A 22857-nucleotide genomic window follows, 5' to 3' on the forward strand; every position below is an offset into this window, starting at 1 on the left:
CCTGCTTTCATGGAACTTGTTACCTCTGAGGTCCGTATAAGTATAGGGTATCTCATAGACTCCAATATGGATGTACTACCTTATCCCATGTATCCTCTTGTGCTGCTATGGCAGGGAAAATAGTCTCTTGGAACGTGGCGGGCTTAGGTACGCCCATCAAGCGGGAAAAAGTCCTAGCTCACCTAAACAAACTAGAAGCCAAACTGATTTTTCTCCAAGAAACACATTTGTCACAAGCGGAAGCCAAGAAATTGGCTAAGAAAGGGTTCACTCAAATTTTTTCTGCAGCTGGCTCTTCAAAAAGTCGTGGAGTTGCTATCTTAATTCACAGGTCCTTTGATTTTAAGGTACAAAACCAGATAGCGGATCCCAGAGGCAGATATGTTATTGTTGGTGGTTCTCTTATGGGGTTAGAAGTGACCCTTGTTTCTGTTTACGCCCCAAATCAATATGATCATTTATTTTTTACAGAGCTGGTGTCTCAGATTTCAGTATTTGCCGCCAGACCTATAATATTGGGGGGAGATCTAAATTGTGTTGTTGACCCTGCTATTGATAAGCACCCTGCGAGGGCTGATCATCCTATGGGAGACAATAAGGGGCCGCTGTTTCTTTGTGCGCAGCTGCAATTGCTAGACCTATGGCGGGTGCTGAATCCTGGGAATCATGATTTTACCCATCTAGCTAGGGCGCATGCCTCATGGTCTAGAATTGACTATTTGTTAGTGTCTAAGGGGCTGTTACAGAAATTTTCACGTGCTAAAATCATGGATTTAATAATCTCAGACCACTGCCCAGTAACCGCCCAGATAGAAGTTATCCCCTCTGACAGGTGCTCTCAATGGAGGATGCCTGGGTTTCTTTCTACGGATCGGGCCTTCCCGGTTTTTTTACAGAAAAAATGGTCCGAATATGTTAACGATAATGAACAACACCTTCAGCAACCTATATTGTTTTGGGAAACTGCAAAAGTAGTCATGAGAGGACATATAATAAGCTATACCAGCTATAAAAAAAAGAAACAATCTGCTGACATTCTTCGTTTAACTAAGCAGCTAGCAAGTCTGAAAAGTAAACTTACGGGACGCTCAACTGATCCAATCTTGGCAGACTATAGAGCTACTCAGTTAGCCCTAAATGACATTTTGCATGCTAAGGCCACCATGTCTATACAGCAGTACAAATTCCGTATGTTTCACCATGCTAATAAAGCCGGCAAGATGCTAGCTAATCTTCTCAAAAGTCAAGAACCAAGTAAATTTATACCGGCGATTAAAGACGCAAAGGGGAAAATACATACTGATTCGAGGGTAATAGCAAACATATTTTCTCAATATTACAAACAATTATATACTTCTGAAACTCCCCAAGTAGAGGACATATCACGTTTTCTATCGCAGGTGCACTGTCCCACTCTTTCAGAGGCGCAATGTGCCTTCTTAAATAGAGATATTGAATCAGCTGAAGTGGCGGAAGCCATTAAATCATTGCCACCTCACAAGGCACCTGGGCCGGATGGTTTTGACTCAGTGTTTTATAAATCATTACTTGTGGGTCTTCCAGAGCCTATGACCCAGGTTTTCATAGCTATAAAAAACAGTGGGTCCATGCCAGAAACGATGAGGTCTGCAAATATAGTGGTCCTCCCAAAATCGGGGCGCGACTCTCTCCTAACTGGTTCCTACAGACCGATTTCTCTACTTAACTTAGATATAAAACTATATGCCAAGATATTGGCTAATCGCCTCCAAGATATTATGCCATGCCTCATCGGAGCAGACCAGGTGGGCTTTGTGAAGGGTAGGAGGGCTACTGTTAACATTCATAGGGTACTCTGCGCTTTAGAACATTGCGCCTCTCGAGGGATTTTGGACCCTCTGCTTGTGGCATGCGATGCTGAGAAAGCATTCGACAGAGTGGAATGGGAGTTTTTGAAACAGACTTTACAGAAATTTGGCTTCCCGGATGTTTTTTTTCAATATATCACACTTTTATATACTAACCCTTCAGCCCGCATCATGGTGAATGGTTCTTTGTCGGAGCCTTTCCCGCTGGGTAGGGGTACACGGCAGGGGTGCCCACTGTCGCCCCTTTTGTTTATTTTATCCGTCGAACCTATGGTGCTTGCCCTTAGGGATGACGTGAAAATACAGGGTATACAAGTTGGGAAACATATCCATAAAACTTTACTGTTTGCGGATGATCTGCTTTTATTATTGTCAAATGCACGGGAGTCCCTCCCTCGGGCGGTGCAAGTACTTGCAACTTACCAGGCCGTTTCCGGTTTTAAACTCAATTTGGATAAAACCGAGGCTTTAGACATTATGGGCACTCTGGAATCTACTTGGAGGGATTTTCCCGTGCGATGGGCGGGGGATAAAATTAAATATCTAGGTGTATACATTCACAAGAATACCCAACAATGGTACCAGGTTAATATACCTCCACTGTTAGATAAGATTGGGAAACAGTTGGAGTCTTGGCTTAACTTCCCTCTGTCTATGCAGGGTAGGATAGCTGTCATAAAAATGATCATTGCACCAAAATTATTATACTTATTGCTTATGCTCCCTATGTACCTTTCGGGCAAAGATCTCAAATATCTCCAACGTACCATCACTCGTTTCATATGGCGGGGGAAAAAAGCAAGGATATCGTATAATACTCTTATAGCACCCAGAGTGAAGGGGGGTTTCAATTTACCCGATTTCAGATTATATGCCTGGGCGGCGCAGATGCGGTTTCTGGGGGATTGGTTACAGGGTACCAGTGAGTACACGGATTATGCTCTGGTGCAAGACCTATGCCAGTCGCTTCCCCCTAAGTTGGTTCTCCATTTACCACTTAGAGAGCTGTCTCGGCTGGGTGTTAAAGCTCAATTAATATCTGCTGTGCATAGAACCTGGCGAGAATTAAGAAATAGGCTTCAGTTGCCATCTCAGATCTCTTTCCAATATCCGCTGACTAATAACCCTATGACGCCTCCTTTTGACTCTATGTTTTTGGGGCGAAGTGAGCCTACAAAGGAGGTTCTTTTAGGGCATGTTTTGAATTCCCAGATCGGCGGGATAATACCTTTTGAGGTCCTACAAACACAGATGGGGATCTCTTCTAAGTACTATTTGGGTTATGCTCAGTTGCGGGCATTTGTTAATAAACTTTTACAGTCAACCCAAGGACCTTTAGAAAATTCCGCATATGCTCTACTTTTAAAGGTATATGGGGGGAGACAGGGGTCGCTATCCATATTATATAAGTTTTGTCAAAATATAACACCCTACTCCACCTTTGCTCAACTATTACAAAAATGGGGAGCTGTTATTACGGAAGAGCTCGATGAGTTAATGTTAAAAGAAAGCTATATGTCTATATCTCAAATAACAAATAATGTTTACTTAAGGGAACTTCAATTGAGAATTTTCCATCAGGCTATTTTTCCCCCGTTGGTAGCTTTTCACATGGGTATTGTTGGTTCTAAAGTGTGTTCTAAATGCTCAGCCGGTTCCGCTACATTTATCCACGCTCTGTGGGATTGTCCACTTATCCAAGCTTTTTGGGAACAGGTTAGAAAGAGGGTGTCAGATATGTTTTCCACATCGATACACTGGTCAATGGCATTTTGTTTGTTAAATGTTGACTCAGGTGACTCCTCACTAAATCATGACAACACTCTTTTCTTCTCTAAGGTGTGCTTGATTGTTAAAAAATGTATCCTTTTAAAGTGGGTGGAAGATACCCCGCCAGATTACTTTTTATGGTACGCGCAAATGTCTAATCTTTATCAGCTGGAATATGGATCGCTTTATAAGACTTTTTCATGTAAGAAAAAAGGTTTGTTTCGTGATATCTGGCGGGTTTTCTATGGTCAACTTTCTGAGGCCACGCAACAACTATTTCCGTTGGTAGAACCTGTTGCTCCTGCTGTTGGGCCCTAGGATTGTGGGGTCATTATGAGTACAATATTGCTCCTGTGGTAGGAATCTTTGCTTTTTTTTTTTTTTTTTTTCTGGTTTCTCTTATTTCTGCTGCATCTCTTTTTTTTTTTTTTTACTACACATTCATGGGGACTACCATACGTGACTATAAGATGTTACATATATATTATTTGGTTTGCTTGTTTATAGTCCCTGGCGGCAGTGTGAGGATGGGAAAGGGTGGGGAGGTGGGGATAGGGGGGGTAAGGGGATGTAACCACCAAAAATGTCAAAACCTGTTGTATAGGGTATTTTCATGTATGTTCCGCACGGTTGCACCTACTGTATTCTGTACTTTTGTATTCTTTGACAGTGTTGTGCTGAACGATTATGTTTAATAAAATATCTTGGAAAAAAAAAAAAAAAAAAAAAATCATGTTACGAGGGGTTGTACTGATATAGGGACATCCCCGACACCTTTATGGAAGGCAGCTACCACACTGACATGCATTCTAATGGAAGAGGTTTTTAGACCTGACTGACAGATGCCAGAGATAGTCTAAAAACCTTGGGATTGGACAGGAAAAGGGATCAAGGGATTGCAAAGTGCACCATGATGTGTACCTTTTCCATTTATAGGAATAAGATTTTTTTGTGGAAGGCTTCCGTGAAGCAATCAGGACACGAGAAACTGAATCTGAAAGGTTAAGTGGTCGAAGGATTAACCTTTGAACATCCATGCCCTCAGGGACAAGGCCTGAAGATTGGGATGGCGTAGGCATCCGTCGTTTTGAGTGATCAGATGCGGGTCCGTTCCCAAGGGAATGTGCCTGCGGATGGAGAGATCCTGGAGTATGGGAAACCACACTTGGCGTGGCCAGTAAGGTGCTATCAGGATCATGGTTCCCTTGTCCTGACGTAGCTTCACAAGTCTTTGAAAGAAGAGGACGTGGAAGGAATGCATAAAGCAGACTGGTTGCCCACGAGAGGGAGAATGCATCTCTGGGCTGAGAGCGCTCGCTGTGAATGAGGGAACAGAAATTGTCAACTTTGTGGTTCTGAGGGGACGCAAAGAGGTCTGTTTGGGAATAACCCCATTGTCGGAAGATGAAGTCCGCTACCGAGGGGCTGAGAGACCACTCGTGCGGTTGGAAGACACGACTCAGTTTGTCTGCTAAGACATTGTCCACTCCCAGGAAGAAGGTGGCCCTAAGGTACATCGAGTGGGATAGGGCTTCCGCCCAAATCTGCGCAGCTTCCTGGCACAGAAGGAAAGAGTCTGTGCCTCCCTGCTTGTTGATTTACCACATGGCCACCTGGTTGTCCGTCTGAATCAGGATGACGTGATTTGATAGGCGTTCCTGAAAAGCCCTGAGAGCATATCGCATTGCTTGAAGTTCTAGGAAGTTTATTTGATGTTTGGCTTCCTCTGGAGACCAAGACCCTTGTGACTGTAGATTGTCCACTTGGGCTCCCCACCCGAGGTTGGAAGCATCTGTGGTGAGGATGAGTTGAGGATCTGGCACTTGAAAGGGCAGTCCCTGGAGGAGATTGGTCTGATCTTTCCACCAGGCGAGAGACAGATGAAGTGAGTCAGTGATGTGGACAATGGTTGACAGAGGCTGAACAGCTTGAATCCATTGTGACCTCAGAGTCCAATGCATGAGCCTCATGGCCAGGCGGGCCATTGGTGTGACATGAACTGAGGACACCATGTGGAATTGGCAAGTTGTTGCTGTAGGCTGAGACTGCAACTGGTGAGTGAGAGACACGAGAGTTAGCGCGGCTTTTGCCTGTAAGGTGTCCAAGTCTGCCCCAATGAACGACAAGGTTTGAGATGGGACTAAATAGGATTTCTCATAATTGACGAGAAATCCTAAAGAAATTAGAGTGTATAAGGTCAAATTGAGGGACGACAGAGCGGCTTGCTGGGTTGGAGCCCTGATTAACCAGTCGTCGAGATGGGGTAGACGTGAACACCTTCTTTCCTGAGAAAAGCTGCGACAACCACGAGACATTTGGTAAAGACTCGTGGTGCCGATGCTAGGCCAAATGGAAGCACGCGGTATTGATAATGCTTTGGGCCTACTAAAAACCTGAGGTACTTGCAATGAGATCAAGTTATCGCAATGTGTGTATATGCTTCCTGAAGGTCCACAGAGCAGAGCCAGTCTCCTCTTTGTAGAAGAGGTAGAAGCGAGCCCAAGGTTACCATCTTGAACTTTTCTTGCTGTAGGTACTTGATGAGAGCCCGTAGGTCCAGAATTGGACGAACTCCCCCGGAGTTTTTGGGGATCAAAAAGTATCGGGAATAGAACCCTAGGCCTTGCTGCGAGAGAGGGACGGGTTCTATTGCTCTTAATTGGAGAAGAAGGGAAACCTCCTGCTCCAGAAGGACAGAATGGTCGGATACTCTCCATGCCTGCAGAGGTGGTGAGTCCAGTGGAAGAGCAAGAAAGTTTAGGTGGTAACCCTGAGCTATAATTGCTAGCACCCATTCGTCGGTTGTGATTGATTGCCACATGCCGTGAAAGTGGCACAATAGACTTCCCACCAGTATGCTTGGCAGAGGAATCAGGCTGCTGCTCTCCAATTGAAAGTCAAAAACCTGAAGCAGGCCCCGGCTGGGGAGCTGCTTGCAGCTATTGCTTTCAGGCCTGGTGAGGCTGAGGTTTTTGAGAAGGTCTCTTAGTTCGGGACCTTGCTGGTGGAGGATAGTACTTCCTTGGACGGAAGAATGACTTCTTAGAGTCCTTCCTAAAGGTCTGTCTTGAGGGGAAGTCGGAAGGTATCGATGAGAGCTGTTTAAGGGTCTCATGATGGTCCTTTAATTCAGCCACTATTTGCTGGATCTGTTCACCGAACAAATTGTCTCCTACACATGGCAGGTCAGACAGCCTGTCTTGTACTTCTGGGGGAAGGTCAGAAGATTTGAGCCAGGCCCATCATCTTGCCGAAATGGCAGCTACAGACACTCTAGTAGAGGTGTCCAAGATATCGGAAACTGTTCTTATCTCATGCCTCAAACCCCTTGTTGACAAGGATTTGAAGCTGTTGTTGGAATTGGTCAGGCAGTGTTTCAGAGAAGTCCTGTATCTGCATGAAAATGACCCTATTGATTTGGGTCATATACAGCTGGTAAGCAGCAATTCTGGAGATGAGCATGGCCCCTTGGAACACTCGTCGACCAATATTGTCTAGGAACTTGTGTTCCTTAACAGGAGGGGTAGATGAGTGAGGCTTCGTCCTTTTCGCTTTCTTTTGAGCCGATTCCACCACAGAGTGGTGGTCGAGCTGAGATTTTTGAAAGCCTAGGGCTGATTGTACTGAATAGGTAGTGTCAGCTTTTCTATGGACTGGGGCAACGGATCCAGGTTTTTCCCAGTTCTTTTTGAGGCAGTCAAGAAGAACCTGATGAATGGGAATAGAAGTGATCACTTTAGGGGCATCCAGGAATTGGAGAAGCTCCATCATCTGGTGCCTATCATCCTGCTCCATCTGAAGCTGAAAAGGGACCAACTCCGACATTTCCTTCACAAAATTAATGAAAGAAAGGTCCTCTGGAGGAGAACGCTTTCTACTTTCAGCAGGAGAGGGAGGTGAAGTTAAGTCATCGATGTCTGTGGAAGTATCATCACCCCAGGTGTCATAAGGATCAGCAGACTGACCTGTAGGAGAAGAAGGGGGTTGGATTCCCAAAGGCCCCGGCTGAGGCTCCGAGAAAATTGAAGGAATTGCCAGGGGCACCGTGGACGGCCTGGAAGGCATCAGTGCCAGTATCAAAGGCATCGATGGCGCCGATGTGCGTATTGCCCCCAATGAATGGATCGGTGGCGAGGGACGAATTGGCATCGATGGCTGAGGCAGTACTCCCGAAGGAGGAATGTGGAATGGTGTTTCTCCTCCCGATGAAGCTGTCAACGGGGAGCGCACCGGAGCCATCGGAGACCCGGGAATCACCGGTGGAAGGGCGATCATGAGTGCCTCCATCCGGGATAGCAGCGGTGCCAGCACTGCTGGAATCAGGTCGGTGACCGGTTCCAATCTCGGTGCCGGAGGAACCTGGAGTCGTTGCAGCCCCAGTTCCGGTGTCTGTGCCGGAGGAGACCTGGAGCAAGCAGCCCCGGCTCAGTGACAGAAGAGGGAGGCAGAGGCACAGTCGGAGGGACCATCTTTACAGGCAGAATCGCGACTCCCAAACCCCGATCGGGCGAGGGTGGCCTCGATGTCCCGGTCGCAGGAATGGTCGGTGCCATTCCTGGACGGGGCTTCTTCGATGGTGGCTCGGACGGTGGTGAGGTCGATGATTTCGCTCCCTCGACGGTCCGAGACGTACGATGCCGATGGCAATGTTTCTCCCTACGATCCCCTCGATCTTGAGGGGGAGAAACGGGAGTCAATGGCCATGAAGACGTCGATGGCAGATGGTCACCGAACGGTGGTCGATGCTGGTGTGACTTCGACTGTACCGGTTCCAATGACGTCGATGCGATGGACGGCATCGGGGTGTGAGCACGGAAGAGGAGTCCCATCTTCTCCATTCTGGCTTTGCGACCTTTTGGTGTCATGAGGGCACATTTGATGCAAGTCAGGACATCATGCTCACGGCCTAAACACATTACACAGACCCCATGAGGGTCTGTGATAGACATGGTACGAGTACAGTCTGGGCACCGACGAAACCCCGATGCCATGGCCATCAAAAAAAATCAAGCCGCGGTACGATCGACGGCTAGTAGGCCGTGAGGGCCAAACTCGACTAATCAACAAAAGACTGTCAAAAACTTACCGGAGTACCGCGGCCTGAGAAAAGTTAGAAGAGGGACTCCTGTGAGGCAATTTAAGTTTAATTAACTCCGTGAGAAAAATTCCTGTCAGGAATCTCTTCAGAGCTCCTAAACCGCGAGGCTACTGCTGCGCGGAAAAAAGAAGACTGAAGGGGGATCCCTGCTGGCTGCAGGGTTAGTGCCATGCTGGGCATGCCCAGTAGGGGCCAGTCAAAGTTCTGGAAACTTTGACAGAAGTTTTCCGTGATTGGGCTCCATCCTGATGATGTCACCCATATGTGAGGACTACCATCCTGCTTGTCCTGTGAGAAATACAGATGATATTTTTCTATTTTGTTGCATTTTGGGATAAACAAAAAATGATAGGAAAAAAAGCTAAATTTGGTGTTGCTTTTCCTATCATTGAGTAAATGACAGTAGGACATGATCAGACCAAAAACAAGCATGAAGGGGGCCCTACTAAACTCAATTTTCCTGAAGTAAAATTTAAATCCAGGATAAGAATTGGTACATTAACATGTACCAACATGCTGCAATTGGTACATTAACATTTATTTATTTTATTTAAGTTTTTTATATACCGGCATTCATGACAACAGTCACATCATGCTGGTTCACAGTGAAACAGGGGTGCATAATAAACTTCAAACTGGAACTATGGTGTGGAAAAAAGCAGTTACATAGAACAAGGGTGGGATGAACTAGGCGAGGAGAGAAAAGAAAGGACAGGTTAACAATGGCTAACGATAATTACAAATGGGTAACATTGAAATGGCTATTTATGTATTGATGGTGAGATATTAAATTAATTGGGGTCCGGAAATGCTTGTTTGAACAGCCAAGTCTTGAGTCTTTTCTTGAAAATTGATAGGCAGGGTTCCAGTCAACATGGCCCCAAAATGCTGCATTAACTCCAAGTAGGACGACACTTCAAAAAACTCCACATCGGAACCTTTTGTGGATTTTCAGCATGTGCATTGAAATCCCCTACTATTAAATGATCATTTTTAACAGCGCATTCAGCTATCAGATAAAATTAAGCAGTCTTTGACAGAAACCATTTATCTGGAGGATTATGAATAATCAAAATCCAATGTATATATTCCAATTGAAGCCTTACTTAAGAGGGCATCAATAAATGTCAAAGGTTTCAAACCTATTTCTACAGCTTTCAAGATTAGAGAAATAGTACGGCAATACCCCCTCCTCTCCTTTTAAAAAGGAAGGGGAAACCAGTGGGGCATGCAGAATTTAAACAAAAATGATGTCCATCCTTCAGCCAGATTTCTATAATACAAAGCAGTTGTAATTTATATTCAGAGATTAAATCTACAACAGGGTATTTAAAATTATGGAACAAACATTAGACAGACCACAATCAAAGATTTCATTGTAAAATTGACATCATTAAAGAATTTTTGTCCTTATAAGTGATGAAAAGGAGTTGATTTGTATAATGCAGCTAGCAGAGACTGCAGTGTACAAATCAACTTCTCTTGTTAAAATTTTCATCACGTATGAGGTCTAAAATTCTTTAATGTCATCAATTTTACAATGAGTACCTCTGAATATTTCTGTAACACCACCCTCCAATCCCTAGCCCAACTCCCAAAAACTCACCCCGAATCAAAGTGCCCCCTTACAATGGTCCATATATTGAGTGTCAGGCTGAGCCCTATAGTCACTCCCTCTCTCCCTGCCTAAGAGCTTAAGATATTCATGTCAAAGGCGTGTGAAGAGTATTTTAAAACCTACAATTAGACTTTATATAATAGCACGTAAATGTGTGCGCGGCATGAGGAGTATGTTTATGGGCACATGTGCGGCCCTTTTAAAATCTACCCATTGGAAGGAGAGAGAGAGGTATAAGCAGAACTGGAACATCAGGCTTCTCTCTTAGACAGGTCAACCGAGGTTGTAACATCAATCTTGGAAGATTCCCAACCGGATCTCTCCACCCGAAAAGGGATCAGGACACAGGCTGTGGGCATACTGAGCTTTGGACTCAAGTAGGATGTTTTCATGGCTTGGCGATCCCCCCAGGGATTCCCAATCTACTGGACTGTTTGCAATAGGGTTGCAGATTTTCAGGACAGTTTGATCCAGTCCTGGTTTTACCCCATTGCATGCTGGGACTTATTCTGATTTTTCTGTTGCATCCCCTAAGAAAAGCAAGATTATAAGTGCCTGCACGCAGGTGAGTAAAACTAGGCCTGGATCAACCTGTCCCGAAAATCTGGTGCCAGTTGGCACCCCTACTTTGCGCAGATGAGTAGACCATGGCAAGCTCCCTACCAGGAGTTACAGCGATGGACACAAGCACTCCAGCAGAGACTAAGTAAACAATTCAACTGTACAGTTTCATTTGTTAAATGTTTGTGGAAGAGTGATTGACCTTTTGGAAATAATCAGTAAATTTGATTTGAATACCCAGTCTCAGTCCAGCCTGTCTGTCCTTGAAGAGAGTACAACATTAGAGCGATACACTCACATCAGGAGAGACACTCACTCCCTGAGCAGCCCAAACTAAAATATTTTATGGCCCTAGGGAAATCAACAAATACCCGACAAAGGGTGACATCGGCATTGAGAAATCTTTTATAATTGTTTCAATGCAGTGGCTGGGAACTTTGTGTCCTATTTTTTTTTTCTTTGAAAAAAGGGCAATGGGGAAAAAAAACCCATGAATAAATCAGTCTGTCCTGAAAATTAAATGGAGCCACATAGGAACTCTGAATGCAGTACACATTTAGAGACAGCCGTACTTTGCAGTTTTTTCAGCCTGTGCCACAACTTGAACAAGTGTCTTCAAAGCTGCCTCTGAGCCCATGGGAGCCCGGACCTCGCGGCTTCAGTACTGAACGCCTACCTCGCAGTTGGCAGAAGGTGGTGAAGAACTTGCCAGTCAGGGCCTTGATTTCATTATTGGCCAGCGAAATGGAATGAATGGCCTCAGTCACATTCTCCATCACTTTGTAAATGGCTATAGGGAAGGCGTTCAGCATGCAGTCTGCCAAATCTGTTAACCCCAGCCGAAGCAACATGAATAGAAAGAAAGAAAGAAAAAAAAGAGTGATCAGCAAGACTCAGGTCAATATCCCAGCTTAAGAAAATATCTGAAAGCTCAGAGCTCTGCCACACATCTTCCCCCAGTTTTTGACGACATTTAGGTTTATTGATTTAATAAATTGCTTTACTACAAGTAAGCCATGTGCAATAAAATGAAACATACATATGTTAAATCAAATCACCAACTAATGGGCAACAAAGCAAGAAATAAATACAAATTGTTTAAATTGTTATGAGCATTTCACTAAGTATAGTAACATAAAACAGTCATAAAACATTAAATTATATTATAGAACAGTTATTTACAATCCAATAACTACTTTTGATCACAGGAAACTAACAGCATGAAAGAAGAGGTTTTTTTTACTTCTCTGCTATTATTCATACCTTCCTCTTCATGGACTCCTGTTATTTAGCCTCCCACCCTCTCATTGCATGAAAGAACAACTTATTTTAAAGGGCCAGGGCACCACTGAAGTGGAGATGCTTCACAGTGCATCTGTCCTTCTGAAATGTCATGAAAGGAGACTGCATGTCTCAGGAGACTGGTACAACATGACAGAGCCTTTCATCTCTTGGTTATTAGTTCAAATTCAGCACAGATCAGTAGTAATCCAAAGTCATAAGCATTTGAAGATCAGTTTGTGGATGATGAGAAAAAAATTGGTCTCCGTCCAATTCCCCAGAGGACATGTGTCCACATCACCAAAACCATCATCATAATTTGGCACCTACTGGCACCACTGCTGGTGGTCTTAGCAGAGAAGCTAAAGGTTGCATAGGCATGGGAATTTAATTGCACTTTCACCTTAATGTTGGCTCCCTCCACAGCAAGGCTGAGGCACATTAGCAAGGTAGTAACTGGGAATAACTTGTATATACTACACCAATTATTAAAGCAGTGCAAGAACACCTGCACTCCTGCTGAGCATGCTGTATCTGTTCTTTGGATAAATGGAAGACTTTGGGTTCCAAAGCTGTCAGGTTAGCACTTTTAATAATCACTAAATGGAAAAATACCAGCAGCTCTAATTGATTGATTGACTGACATGCTCCCCTACCTCTGTCCCCATTCAGTTGCTGCCAGCTGCAGAATACCACAAGTTGAAATAAGCCACTGCTGATGACAGGAGGCACATTTTATGCAACTATTTTATTTTTTTATTTAAATAAATACTTATGCTTGATTCCTCACCTTGGAACCTCAAGTCAAATTATGGTGTTAAAAAAAAAACCACAAACACAGACAGGTTTTAAAATAAAACTAACAAGCATTAACTTAAACACTTCTAAAAGCCATACATATTTCCCTCATTCTTTCATAAATCAGTAAACCCATGGGCAGATTCAATACATTGGCTTACTCCTAAACTAATTCCCAAGCTCATCAGGAAACAAATCTCTCAGCTCCTAGATGCCAAAGACAACGACACAATCAAGGAAAGGCCCGAACAAACAGCCATGCCTTTAAACATTTTCTAAACAAAAAGAATAACTTACTTCAGAGCAAATATCTAATGGCCCAGCATTCTATTATGTACACGCCACCACGCTGAATGCTGATCTACACATCAATGTGTTTTGCCCATAAAGGAGATGAAACCCTCAAGTCTATTTAGTCCAAAATCTTGTTGGTATATATGGCAATACAAGATCTCTCTGGCACACAATGTCCATACTATTCAAATATTTAAATTCTAAGATCAGAATTTTGAACTGTACCTGCCACTAGATCTGTAGCCAATACAGCTCCCTCAGAAGTGGCATAACATGATCTCCTTCCCATGCACTGATTCTTTAATGCAAGAACATAAGAACATAAGAAATTGCCATGCTGGGTCAGACCAAGGGTCCATCAAGCCCAGCATCCTGTTTCCAACAGAGGCCAAACCAGGCCACAAGAACCTGGCAATTACCCAAACACCTAGAAGATCCCATGCTACTGATGCAATTAATAGCAGTGACTATTCCCTAAGTAAACTTGATTAATAGCAGTTAATGGACTTCTCTTCCAAGAACTTATCCAAACCTTTTTTGAACCCAGCTACACTAACTGCACTAACCACATCCTCTGGCAACAAATTCCAGAGATTTATTGTGCGTTGAGTGAAAAAGAATTTTCTCCTCGTGGCGAAACGACTGACAGTGTGGATTGAACTACGGCGGCCATTTTCTTCTTGGCTTCCTCGTGCAGTTTTGGACTGCAGGCAGTGGTCTCATCTATCTATGTTGGGGTTCCACTTTCAGATGGACAACTGTGGTTGCTTACTATTTAGCGTTAACCTGTTTCAATCTGTTTGATGTTATCTGTATGTTTTAGCTGGTTTTCAGTGGAAGTTACGGGGGGAGGGGGGGGGGGACTTCACTTACTTCTCCAGCTCATCCTGTCGATGTTTTCTCGGCAGGGGTCTAATTTGGGGGGGATGGGGGGAGGGTGTGGGAAGGTGGGGATGGGAGGGGACTGGGGGGTTGGGGGGTGGGGACAGGGAAGCCTCTGGGGTGTATGGAGTGGGCTAGTAGGCTGTGGAGAACTAAGAAATACTGGTACCAGGATGGGGATCTGTTGCAGATTGTGGCTCAGGGGCACATTGGCTGGACGAGCCCTCAGTGTGCGGATCATGAGACCGAGGGCGACAGGGTGGTTATTCCAGTATGATGACTATTAAGATATTGTCCCTGAATGTTAAGGGTCTCAATCACCCATCTAAACGTAAGAGATTGTTCAAGGAGGCTCTTTCATTCAAAGCTAGTATTCTGCTTATACAGGAGACACATCTCCGTAAGAAGCATGAACATTTACTACAATCCCTACACTTTCCTCACATTTTTCTGGCAGCTTGTACGCCACAGCTGAAATATACGGGGGTTGGTGTACTGATCTCTCGGGATCTCCCCGCTCATATAGACAAGGTATACCGGGACTCTGATGGCAGATTTATTATAGTTTCCTTGACTATTTGTCAGACTATCTACACTTTGGTATCTCTCTATAATACTACTGTCCGTCAGAGAGAAGTTATGGAACGTTTAGATGACCAGCTGCTCCGGTTTCCTAGTGGGAGCTTGATTGTTGGTGGTGACTTTAATTTAGCTCTAAATCCTGCGCAAGATTGCTCCAGAGGGGGGGGACACTACTCCCTGGTTGATCAGAAGGCCTTACATTCCTTTATGGGAAAATGGAAAGTGGTTGATGTTTGGCGGGACCGTAATCCCAGTGGAAAGGATTATTCCTTTTACTCTAAGGCTCATGACTCTTATACCCGGATTGATTATTTTCTAATAGATAATACTCTCATAGGGGCCACTTCTGATGTGGGGATAGGTAGTATTGTCTGGTCTGACCATGCTCCGGTGTGGTGGTCCTTCAATATGGCAGGTTTAAAGAGGGGTCGCAGATTTTGGCGCATGAATGACTCGCTGCTTAAAAATAAAGAGGTAGTACAGGAAATCCGTTTGGCCATTCAAGATTATTTGTTTCATAATACTGCTGAGGACGTAACGCCTGTAGTGCTGTGGGATTGCCTTAAGGCAGTGCTCAGGGGAAAATTAATAGCGCTGGCGACTTTCCATAAGAAACAGAAAGTTAAACAACGTTCTGAACTGCAGGGCAAGCTAGAGGTGGCCGAACAAGCCCATAAGCAAAAGCCGAGTAAGAGTTTATTGGAAACATTGGGAGATCTTCGGCAACAAATTCAGCAGCTAGATGCGGATGAAATTACCTATCATATGGATCTTACTAAAAGAACTTATTATAAGCACGGTAACAAAGCCGGGAAGCTCCTAGCGCATGCTTTAAAGGCGAGAGTCACTCAATCCCAAATTACTAAAATTAAAGCAGCTAACGGGACCATAGTGTTGGATGGAGAGGGCATAGGACTTCAGTTTAACCAGTTCTTTTCCACTTTGTATAAAAGGGAAGATCTTGCTACTGAGGGTGATATATTGGATTATTTGGACGGGATTGAGATGCCGTGTCTAGATGCTTCCATGATGGATAGTATTACTCGCCCCATCTCCATATTGGAAATTAATAGTGCTATTTCTGACCTGAAATCAGGAAAGGCCCCGGGACTAGATGGCTATACCCCTTTTTTCTATAAGAAATTTAAGGACGAACTGGCTGGTCCTTTAGCAAATATGTTCAATAGTCTCCGGCAGGGCGGTCAGCTTGCAGCGGCGGCGAACGTGGCAGGCATTACTATTCTACCAAAACCTGGCAAGGATCCCATGCTTTGTAGCTCATATCGTCCGATCTCCCTTATTAATATTGATCTGAAGTTGTTGGCGAAAATATTAGCTAATCGCTTAAAGATAGTTCTCCCGACTCTGGTACACGAAGATCAAGCTGGCTTTATGCCCGGCAGAATGGCCAGTGACAACATCCGCAAAGTAGTAAATTTAATATACTATGCGCGATCAAATCGAGTTCCCTCGGTGTTGTTTGGGGTGGACGCAGAGAAGGCTTTCGATAGGGTGCATTGGCCTTTCCTGTTTCAGGTTCTGAGGAAGGTGGGCCTGGGAGGTCCTTTCTTGACGTGGGTGCAAGCTTTATATTGTAATCCCATGGCTTGCGTTAAAGTAAACGGGAATTATTCGGCGAACTTTGAGGTGCAGAGAGGGACACGTCAAGGCTGTCCGTTATCCCCTTTACTATTTGCACTATGTTTAGAGCCTATGGCTATACTCATACGATTGGATAGCAGCATACAGGGTATTACGGTGGGCACTGATACCTACAAGCTAGCACTATATGCTGATGATGTACTTTTTACCCTGGCAGCACCTGAAGGTTCGCTGACGGGTCTAATGCCGAGGCTTGAGGCATATGGCCAGGTATCCGGTTTTAAGATCAACACAGATAAATCGGAGATTTTACCTATCAGCTTACCCTTAGAGGTGATCACGACTTTGAAACGAAAGTTCCCTTTCCAGTGGGCAAAACACTCAGTTAAATATTTGGGAGTACATCTGGGCCCTGATTATAAGGACCTGTTTGATATGAATTACACGCCACTTAACAAAAGGTTAGACAAAGAACTACAAACCTGGGATAGACTGACTCTTACCTGGCTGGGGCGTATTGCAGCGCTTAAAATGACCTATCTTCCGCGTCTGGCATACTTATTCCAGACGTTACCGTGCTCGGTGCCAGTTCCTTATTTAAAGCGGCTTCAAACTAAAATTTTTTCATTCATTTGGAAACGGAGGCCACCCCGGGTATCGAGGGCAATCCTGTATCAGCATAAACTGGACGGTGGACTGGGGGTGCCCAATTTGTTGCGATATTATTTAGCTTCCCAATTAAGGGTGGTGGTTGATTACCATAATTGTAAAACTGTAAAACCTTGGGTGAGGATAGAACGGGCTATGGTAACTCCAGTTGTGGTTGAGGATTTATTATGGGGTGGGGGCAGGCTTCCTCTGGATATGCATAGTTTATCACCCTGCTTAGCTAATACGTTGATGCTTTGGCGCCGGTGGAGACGACAATTGGTGGGGGATAGGCAACATTTCTTCTCCACGCGGATTCAGGGGTGTGAGACTTTTGCCATTGGGCGGGTGGGGAAGACCTTTCAGGTTTGGGCCGGAAACGGTCTTACCACACTGGGTCAATTGTGGGTGGCTCAAGGCATGAAATCCTTTGAGGATTTATGTACAACCTACCATTTGACGGAGACGGATAGATACGCATATTTACAGCTGCGACATTTTATGTATGTTAAGGAGGTCCGGAGGGACATGCTTAAAGGCAAGACGCTCATTGAAGGGTACTGTGAAAAGGCATATATGATACGGGGGGTGATATCAAAACTTTATACCCTTTTTAATAGGGCGGTGTTACACCCGGTATGGCATATCACTGCTTGGGAAAAAGATCTGGGGACCCCTCTTGCAGAAGGGGAGTGGGAAGCTTGTTTCAAAGCTATCAGTCGCAGTTCTATAGCGGCTCAATTGTTAGAGAACAGTTATAAAATGTTATTTCGATGGTATCAATCTCCTTCTAAATTGAAGAGGATGGGGTTGCGTCCAGACTCTACCTGTTGGAGAAACTGCGGGTTGGAGGGTGATTTTTATCATATGTGGTGGACATGTCCGGTTATTACTCCACTTTGGTACCAGGCAGCAACCTGGTTGAAACAGGTATTGAGGTTGGACATACAACTCAGCCCGAAGGAAATGTTGTTGAATATACCAGATGAGCAACGCTCTCCGTTGGTCAGTGCCTTTATCCGGGCTGTGGCCTTTGCGGTGAGGGGTGAGATAGCAATGCACTGGAAATTGCACAAGACACCCGAATTTTCGATGGTACTCAAGAGGCTGAAATGGATTTATCACATGGAACATCTGACGGCTTTAAGCAAGGATACGTTGACGAAATTCCACAAAATCTGGCAACCTTACCAACACTGGTCTACTTCTCCCTGAAGATGCATGTTACAGCTTAGAGGACTGGGATAGGGGTGGGAGGGGAGGGGTGGGGTGGGGATTATAACATTAAATGGATGATTTACAGTTTCTGTTTAGAACGGAGTCAAGTTGGTGGTGTATTTCTGTTACATCCTATATGGTGCAGACTTGATGTCTGTTATTCCGATGTTAATGTGAACTATTGACTGTATTAAGTTGTTTACACATGGTTGATTTAATAAACAGAAAGTTACAAAAAAAAAAAAAAAAAAGAATTTTCTCCGATTAGTCTTAAATGTGCTACTTGCTAACTTCATGGAATGCCCCCTAGTCCTTCTATTATTCGAAAGTGTAAATAACCGAGTCACATCTACTCGTTCAAGACCTCTCATGATCTTAAAGACCTCTATGATATCCCCCCTCAGCCGTCTCTTCTCCAAGCTGAACAGCCCTAACCTCTTCAGCCTTTCCTCATAGGGGAGCTGTTCCATCCCCTTTATCATTTTGGTTGCCCTTCTCTGTACCTTCTCTGTACCTTCCTGACTTACAGCTGCGAGTTAGAATAACCAAAGTAGTCAAGATACAGGTGGTGCTCTTATCCAGAGCTAGAGACCTGGAACCGCTAGCAGTCCTTCTGGTGCTACATTTACTCAAAGCCCACCACAAATCCTCAGGAGATGGTTGTGCCAGCAACGGCACTTCCTTGCAGGCTACTTTTTAAACACAGTTGTGTAACTGGGATGGATTTACTTACAGCCAATGGGAGTCTGGCTGGTTCTAGCCCTGCCTACAGTACTTGGGATGCTATTGTAGCAGGAGCCCCGATTGGTTTGCTAGATGAGGTTGGGGAGCTACAATGCCGGGTTCCATCAGACGGAGGAGCGGAGGGGAGGCTTTATCTCCTGGGTTCTCGGTGTGGTCATGTCCGTGGTCGTCCTCATAAATCCTAATCCACTGTCTTAGTTACTGAGCAAGCCATGTAACTAATAGGGAAAAAAAAAAAAAAAGAGGCCAAAAAACAAAACACTCTCTCCACTCACAGTCCTAGTACCCAATGGAAAAAAAGTCGCAAATTCCAGCAATGGTATTCAACCAAAAAAAGTTTGAGTTTGAAAAGCCAAGCCAGAACAGAAAAAAAAATAAAACAGCAACATAAAAAATCAAAGTTAGGACAAAGTTTCTTTGCCCATGACACTCCTCCTAGATATTCTTCTTAACCCTGCAATAATATTCATTTCCAGAATCCCTTTCCTTCAGGGGCAGATAGTCTCTTAATAATTCCAGCATGCGAAAGGCTAGAAAAAGGTGGTAAAACCCTTATCCTAAAAAAAACCAAAACCCATAAAACTCTGAAAAAATTTTACAAAACTTCTTTAAAAAACAAAACAAAAAAAACCAGTTCTTCCAAACCTTTCCAAAACAGCATGGGGAAGGCAACTTACTGTAGCTACTTCCTGTAGCTGTCACTACCCACTGTTAACTGGTTGTGATCAGGCAATCACCATCCAACACCAGCCTTGCCAGCAAGGTATTTATTGACCTTCCTGCACAGGCTATTGGCAGAACTCCAAATTTCCAAAAAAAACCCCCAAATCTCCTTAATCTCCTTTCCTGAGAAACAGGGATGATCTCAAGCTCCTTACTCTCTTCAAGTCCTCCTTCCCTTTGATTCTGAATATGCTCCAGGGGACTTTTATAATCCCCAGAACACATCCCCCAAAAAGGTGGGGATAACTCAAAGGGAGGAATCCAATCTGCTCACCCACTATCTATGATGGAAAATTGAGGAAACATCTTAGTGACAAAGCCGGATCACACTATTAAACCCTTGCTTCCTCAATTCCCCATAAGCCAGCACAGCTCCAGACCTGCATCACACAAAGCCAGAGGTTCAAAACCCTACAGTTCCTCACAGAAGGGGGACAAATAAATGTTAAAAAAAAAAATACTGGAGGCAGCAGAGAGCCTTGAGGTATTCCGCGTCCTAAGTGAAAGAATGAAGAACTCCCCTACCAGCTAACATAGGACTGCATTTACGAAAATGATCTAAACCACCGATATGGCACTTCAAAGCAGATTACATTCAAGAACTGTAGGCATTTCTTTATCCCCAGAGTGCTCACAAAGTAAGAGTCTGGTTCATCAAGGTATTTTCCCATAGACACAGAATGGGAGAATAGCCTTAGTGAATCAGGCAGTAAAGTTTGTACCTGAGGCAAAGGAGGGTAAAGTGACTTGCCCAAGCTCACAAGAAACAGCAGTGGGATTATGAATTTCCTCCATGAAATCCACCAGTCGGGAAAGAGCAACTTTTTCCAACATTTTGCTCAAAAAAGCTGGGTTAGGGACTGGTCAATAATGTGCCTCCACTGAAGTATTCAACTCCTTCTGTAATACTGGCTTAACGGCCTTAAAACTCCCAGGAAACAAATCACTTTCCAGTGAGGTGTTTACTATAATTAGTAACTATGGGAAGAGTTTAGGATCACTTGCTTTAACTAAATTGGATGGTATAGGATTTAGGCAGTAGAATGTAATAAGTCACTCAACAATCTTCTTTAATTCTTCCAAAGTCAGAAATCTGTGTTTGCTTCATCCTCTTGGAACACCCTGCTTGTTCAATGAACCCATCCCTTCCCCCACCTCCCCATCGTCCAGGGAGGTTGCAACGTCACTAGGTTAGGAGGAGTTTTGTTCACATGGCAACCCCTGAGCCAATACTCTTGAGAGTTGTTCCTTTGATTGGCATAAATATCAAATTGATCTTTGTAGTTATCCTGCTTCAATACCAAGGAAGGCTCACAGGCACTGATGCCTTCTGTAAGAGACGAGGACCCAGCCCTTGCTACTGTATCCCATGGGAACAGTAACTGATTCCCTGGGCCAGCTTCACCCAACACAGTTAATTCCATCCATTTTCCTCCCAAAGGGGTATAGGATGTCGAAGTTCAATCCCCTCACTGCCATGGTGCCGGAGCCTTACCTCACTGAGCCGCCAAGGAATTACAAATTGCAAGTATCTTCTTATCATAATTCTCTACCAAATCCTCACAAGCGGATTAAGTTTAAACTGAAACATTATAAAACACTTATAACATGTGAAATTTGTGAGATGGCCTTGTGCAATAGGGCACAACAGCTCCAGGTACAGATTCCCTGACCATCCATTTCTGATCAGGCATGAGTGAGCTACAGAGGTGGTGGGCTCTGGCCTGGGAATAACGGGAAAATGGTTGCTTCTACTGTGACAGCCCATACCAGCCAAGGAGCACATTTTAACTATTAATGTTTTGTGCAATATTTTTAAATGGCTGAGAGAACAATCAGGCTGATCCAATAAATGTGCATGGAAAACAGGGCGCTCAGTGTTGAGTGCCCGCTTTTCTAACGCGCGCCCAGCCACCTCTCCTGGGTGCGCAAGTGAATATTTAAATGAAGGGGGGGGGGTCGCACTAAAAAGGAGGTGCTAGTGACAAATGTGCGTCCCTAGCGCCTCCTCAGCATCGGGTGCACAGGAGAGGTGGCTGTCAAGCGGACTGGGAAAACATATGCTCAATCTACGACTGTCAGTTTCCTCCCGCTACCGGCATATACACGCACATGATACAGGGCCTGGGCTGTGTATCTTGTGTGTATTGGACAGCCAGAATTTTTTTTTCAAAGACTTGCTTTATTTAAAAAAAAAAAAATTGCTTACCTTGTAATGGGTGTTATCCCAGGACAGCAGGATGTAGTCCTCACATATGGGTGATGTCACCGACGGAGCCCTAGTGCAGGAAATCTGTCAAAGTTTCTAGAAACTTTTGACGGGCCCTGTGAAGCCACTGAGCATGCCCAGCATGCCATGATATTCTCTGCCACAGGTGTCTCTCTTCAGTCTCGTATGTAGCAATAAGCTTTAGCAAAAATAAAATAATAAAAGGAATGAGACCCAACTCCGCGGGGTGGCGGGCCGGTTTCGTGAGGACTACATCCTGCTGTCCGGGGATAACACCTATTACAAGGTAAGCAATTTTGCTTTATCCCAGGACAAGCAGGATGCTAGTCCTCACATTTGGGTGATTAGCAAGCTAGAGGCTGAGTCATTTTGTAGTGAAGTAGCACTGAAGTATTGTTGTTGAAAATGAGTCAGCCGAAGATCACAGTAGATTGGATGTAGAAGGAGTTGGGATTAAACTGGAAACAAGTTCTTTAAGACAGATTGTCCGTAGGCTGAATCTTGTCATCCTTGCTTGTCCAAACAGTAATGAGCTGCAAAAGTGTGAAGAGAACTCCATGTTGCTGCTTTACATATGTCAAGGATTGGCACTGAACGATAGCGTGCTACTGAGGTTGACATTGCCCTTACTGAATGCGCCTTTACTCGCCCTTGGAGAGGAAGGCCTGCTTTTTCATAGCAAAACTGGGTGCAATCTGCTAGCCAATTGGATATGGTATGTTTACCCACTGCCTTTTCTGGTTTGTTTGGATCATAAGATACAAAAAGTTGAGTGGATTTTCTGTGGAATGCAGTGCGGTTTATATAAAATGCTAGTGCACGCTTACAGTCCAAGGTATGTAAGGCTGTTTCTCCTGGATGGGAATGGGGCCTTGGAAAGAATGTGGGTAAAACTATGGATTGGTTCAGGTGGAATTCCGTAACTATCTTGGGGAGGAATTTTGGATGTGTACGGAGAACC

General features: G+C 44.4%; 1 protein-coding gene across 2 annotated transcripts in view; it reads right to left on the minus strand.

Annotated features, from left to right (window-relative positions):
- The window catches only part of LRRC20 (leucine rich repeat containing 20), a 384326-nt gene that overhangs the window by 235871 nt on the left and 125598 nt on the right, over positions 1-22857 (minus strand). For both annotated transcript variants that reach the window (XM_029609045.1, XM_029609044.1), the window contains exon 3: positions 11571-11720. In XM_029609045.1, coding sequence (XP_029464905.1) covers positions 11571-11720 — 150 coding nt within the window. The remainder of the gene's footprint in view (positions 1-11570; positions 11721-22857) is intronic.

Source organism: Rhinatrema bivittatum, chromosome 7 (assembly GCF_901001135.1).
Source record: "Rhinatrema bivittatum chromosome 7, aRhiBiv1.1, whole genome shotgun sequence".
NCBI lineage: Eukaryota > Metazoa > Chordata > Amphibia > Gymnophiona > Rhinatrematidae > Rhinatrema > Rhinatrema bivittatum.